Source organism: Limulus polyphemus, unplaced genomic scaffold (assembly GCF_000517525.1).
Source record: "Limulus polyphemus unplaced genomic scaffold, Limulus_polyphemus-2.1.2 Scaffold477, whole genome shotgun sequence".
Taxonomy (NCBI): domain Eukaryota; kingdom Metazoa; phylum Arthropoda; class Merostomata; order Xiphosura; family Limulidae; genus Limulus; species Limulus polyphemus.
Window position 1 is genome coordinate 465149 of NW_013666087.1, and position 5558 is coordinate 470706.

General features: G+C 32.0%; 1 protein-coding gene across 1 annotated transcript in view; it reads right to left on the minus strand.

The window, feature by feature from the left end:
- Window positions 1–883: 883 nt before the first annotated feature.
- The window catches only part of LOC106458505 (ras-like protein family member 12), a 28323-nt gene continuing 23648 nt past the window's right edge, over window positions 884–5558 (minus strand). Inside the window, exon 5 of the mRNA XM_022384742.1 lies at window positions 884–1820. Within this exon, the coding sequence (XP_022240450.1) occupies window positions 1454–1820 (367 nt within the window). The 3' untranslated portion in view covers window positions 884–1453. The remainder of the gene's footprint in view (window positions 1821–5558) is intronic.

Below are 5558 nucleotides of genomic sequence, written 5' to 3' on the forward strand. Positions count from 1 at the left end.
CCATTCAGTAAGCAATGTGACAAAGCATTAATAGTTCCATAACTTCCAAGGTACCTCAGTTTTATTGGATAATATAATGTCTGGCATTCAATAGTTAACCTTTTCACGTTATACATTTTCATTAAAAAATAACAGGTTTATACATTTTGAATTATGATTTAACTTGATAAACCTTTAAACAATGTCACTGAAGACTGAAGTTGTTTAAAAATGGCGCTCAAATTAAAAATAGATGCAAAGTAGTAAAAATGACATTCAACTAAGCAAGATAGTACTAGTGACCTTACCTAAGATTTGATACACATGAAAAAACAAAACAAGAATGTAGTAAAACACAATACACCATTAGGTATTTCCTTTACAAGAGAAACAACTTCCATAGTAAACATTGTTTCTTGGTCATCACTTTTCAACAAAATTCCCATCTTATAGACCCATGTTCTTATCATGTTAGTGCATGTTCTGACACTAACTACCACTTTCAACTATAATTCTATCAAGATGCTATCTATATCTTGAGCAAAAGTAAGATTAACACGATTGGAAGTTGTCATGAGAAATATAAAAAAAACACACATTAAAAAGTTAACGATTTCCCACCCTTCATTTCATCCATTTTCATATATCAGGATTCAAAATATAATAAGAGCATTATCATCAGTGCTATAATTTTCTGAAGCACTGGATTTTAACTTTATTGAAAATTTTTTTTTTCTCTCTCTCTCTATATATATGTATATACATGTGTGTGTTTGTATAATACTACATACTTGATGTACTATCTTAAAGGCCAGATTTAGACCCTTTGAGGCTCCCATGCAATACTGTGATGCTGGAGGTCTCGAGTAATTCAAAAGAGAGGCCCCCTCTAAATCTGGCACTGACCATCTACAGCAGTTGATTTTATTTTCTCATTAGTCTATCTGAATCTTACTTTTTGCGATAATTCAAATAAGAAAAACGTGAGTTATTCTGGTATGGAATATGTCTTGGCCTTAATTAATCTTCTATTTTTATAGAATGGAACAAACATGTTTCAACTCTTGCATTTCATAACCTTGTGTAATTGCTTTGACTTTTGTACAAATTGGATAACATGGTGACAGAAATACGACTTTTTTCCATACATTTTTCCATATAAATACATATACTAATCTAAATAGCTCATGAATTTATATGTCATTAGGGAAATTTAATTTTTTCATAATGGAGAAATATACCATTTATTGCCATCAATCCAAAGTTTGTCAAGTAGGAATAGACATTGAAGAATCCCAAATTTGCCCTTTTTTTACGTTTCCAGTCCTTTTCTTCAGGCTGTACTCACTACTAATAATATTGAGAGGCAAGCGAAGTGTTTATGTAGTGAACTTTTAACTACAAAGGGTGTGGTCAAAACTTGACCCTATTAATTTTTGTAGTTTCATATTTCTGTCAGAGCCGTATTTAGTTTTTAAGATTGGAATATTCTAAATCCTTTATTAAACAGTTTAAACTTCGGATTTCTGTCCATGAGTAGGAAGCTTTTTTCGTCAGGCTTACGGTCTTTGGACACCGGAGGAAGCTTGGAGTTGGATGACGCTATTATATGTGATCTCAGATTACGTGGTAAGGAATTACGATTCAAATTCGAGGCCATTTTGTCTTCTGCTATATACAGAGGTTTTAATGATAAAAAACGACTTTGATCTTGAAGAACGAGTCTTAATACCTTGTGGAAAACTTCTTCAACTTCATCATAGTCTTCTGCTGCAGTAGTTTCGAAGAATACTGCATCATACTTTTCTGCGCAGGTGGCACCCTCTAGTTTGCTTACTTGTCTAAAAAATACAAATAACGTATTGCAGCAGCATTTAAAGCATAAAATAATTTGAACATGATAATTTGTTAGCAACTGATAATCTACTCTTCTGTACATAAATTGCTTTCAAAAACCTATAACTTACTTTGTTAATGAAATATTGATAAAAATAGGTATTGTCAATAAAAACTTTTTGTAAAGCGACATTTCGTGCTATCTCATTTCTTTGGATTTTAGAACACAATTTTAAATAAACGTACTTTCCTCACAAGAAGAACACGGCTTTCACTAGGACTGTACGTGAGGGTTTGATTATATCTTTATTCATGTAATCTTTAAGTGTAGTACTGAGTAACAGGAATTTTTAAAAAAAAACATTATTTTTTAAATAAATGGTACCACTTTTAATATATCAAAATATTACAGTTTATATCAGTAAAATTTATGAAAAGTTTGAGCTCTGTACATTGAATCATTTTGAGGCAATAAGTTACGTATGACTAAAAAGAACAATCCGAACACTTTCCGTGCAGTACTTCCCAGAAAAAAATACATTTTTAGAAAATGTTCATTTCCCCTAAATGTGTTTCAATGAAGTATGAATAATACGATTAATTACTAATACAAACAGCCACCCGTAAGACGGCATTTCTGCTAGTTATATTAATTTGTATTCTAATATTTCTTAATTTGACTTAATCTTCGTTCAGTTTTTAATGCTTCTCTTTCTTCGCCAAATAACTATGCTTTAAAATATTCTCAATGACGACTCTAAGGAATACTACTGTATGACTTGTTAAAAAACTTTAAGGTGAAACTTCGAGATAAAAAAAAAAGTTTTTCACTGGTAATTTGTTGCTCCTTTTTTGTTAGACACGTTTCTATTCCAGTATGCATTAGGTACCATAACTTCACATAACATATATTTTTGTATCTTTTCAAACTTATAACATTTTGCTGTTAGTTATAAAGAAATGGTTGTTGCACATACCACAGTTATTTTTCTAATTGTCTGAATTATGAATACCCAAAGTGTGAAATCTTGGTATGGATTTTAGTTTGTGGTGCCATTTAATAGATGGTGCAGGAGTTTTGGTTACATACATAGATATTGACATACACGCTACGTCTATTATAGTAAGATAATAAAAAGGTTATCTTCTGTCTCAGTTAATAGATGGTTTATTAGAGCTAATAAGAAAGGATTCCTTGTACTTCATGATATTTGATCTTTATTTTTATGGTGAAAGGGGAGGTCAGGCTCAAGTAATTGATACGAACTTCCGATCAGAAAAAGTTATGTACACAGAGGAAAACTGAAAATCAGCCTGACGATCATTACAACTAACTAATTATACTTTTCTACTTATCAAGATTATAAAACATTGTTTCATCAGTTTAGTACTATTGCTGTTAGGCATTTGTCGGCAATAATCTCAATAACATTACACGAGATTTGGCCAGGTAGGAGATCTAGGTTAGTTCTAAATACATATATTAAGCTAACAATCTGTGTAATAAAAAGTATAATAAGAAGAAATAGTAAAGTTAAAAAACAATGGCATTCTGCATATTAAGTACTGTTATTGAAACTAATAACAAATAAATAAATAGTATATCTTACTTAGGGAAAACAAAGAAAAACACTAGTCGTTAGCTTGAACTTGTCTTTTATGACAGACTTTTAATGGTAACTAGGTGAGTGTACTGAAGTGAAGAGAAGAACGATGTAACACGATGTAAGAATTTATCTAGGTTTTCTTTGCTCGTTGAAGTCATACCTTCAGACTTCTTACATAACTTACTTTTAAAATTAGAAAAATACATTGTTATAAAAGCAACACCTTAAAATTTAAAATATGCGAACTTTTAATATTATACTTGTAGATATATTTTAACAAGACATAAAGTTACAGTTTAAAAATAAAATGTGAAAAAGAAGAAGATCAAATAAGCCCCCTGGTGGCTCAGCGGAAAGTCTCAGAGCTTATGACTCTAAAAATCGTGTTTCGATACCCGCAGATTGTGTAACTTTGTGCTGAATAAATAACAATAAAATAAACATGACTAAATAAAGTTACAGTTCAAAAATAAAACATAAATCAAAGACCAATTAAAGTTACAGTTCAGAAATTAAATGTAAATCAGAAGGCCAATTAAGATTACATGTCAGAAATAAAACTTAAATCAGAAGACCAAGTAAGGTTACATATCAAAAATAAAACATAAATCAGAAGACCAAGGGTGCAGCTCATAAATAAAACATAACTCAAAAGACCAAGTAAGGGTGCAGCTCATAAATAAAACATAAATCATAAGAACAAGTAAGGTACAGTTCATAAATAAAACGTAAATCAGAAAACAAAGTAAGCGTACAGGTCATAACTTAAACGTAAATCAGAAGACCAAGTAAGGGTACAGTTCAGAAATAAAACGTAAATCAGAAGACCAAATAAGGGTACAATTATACCCTTGTATGAATGGCTACTTACAAGACGATAATTCTTCCATGATTCAGTACATTCAGCTGTACTTCCTGTATACCCTTGTGTGAATGGCTACTTACAAGACGATAATTCTTCCATTTCCAGTGCCTAAATTATGCGTGTATGGTTTGATAAACATGAAGGATACTTTTACTTTGTTATTAATTGATGTCAAATATAATCAAATAGGACTTGTTTTTTAATTTACGTTTACTTTCTGACAGGAAGTACAGCTGAATGTACTGAATCACAAATTATGCTGAGGTAAGCTGTTATATATATATTTATTCATTCTGCCAAAAGGGACCAAGGGGCCAGGGTATTTCAGGAAAACGTGTCCCAAACCATGACTATAACACCACAGATCTGGACAATTAGGATCACACAAGAGGAGTGAGTTATTCTTGTGGCTGTTTCCAAATCTGCCTTCTTCCTTCTGAGCAAAAAATGGTAAAGCGTCATTCATTGAAGTCCATCACCTTTCAGAATTTCTTATTAATCCAATGTCTATGCTCTTTAGACCACTCAAGGCATGTTTTTTTTGTGTGTGTGTGTGGAAACTGAGTCCAGTTGCTTATGCAATGATCTCCTACTGCCATAGTCAATTTGTTATTTGCAAAGTACGGTTGGAGATGGGTGTGGATTGCCCTCTATTTAATGTCTGTCAGTTGATGTATGGTTTGATGGCGGTTGAAGCAGTCTACCCATGAAATTGTTTTAGCCACTGTAACATTTGCTAGACGTGATCCTACTATCATGTCTCTTTTGAACGCTGCACCATCTTTGCATTTCCCCATATTTGTTTAGACTGACTGCAAATATATTTGTTTCAGTCATTTGTAGTGCTGCAGAGATCATCTGACACATCATGTGATCAAACTAACATTTCATTTGTAGTGCTGCAGAGATCACATGACACATCATGTGATCAAACTAACATTTAATTTATAGTGTTGCAAAAATCATCTGACACATCATGTGATCAAACTAACATTTCATTTATAGTGCTGCAGAGATCATCTGACACATCATGTGATCAAACTAACATTTCATTTATAGTGCTGCAGAGATCACCTGACACATCATGTGATCAAACTAACATCTCATTTGTAGTGCTGCAGAGATTATCTGACACATCATGTGATCAAACTAACATTTCATTTATAGTGCTGCAGAGATCATCTGACACATCATGTGATCAAACTAACATTTCATTTATAGTGCTGCAGAGATCATCTGACACATCATGTGATCAAACTAACATTTCATTT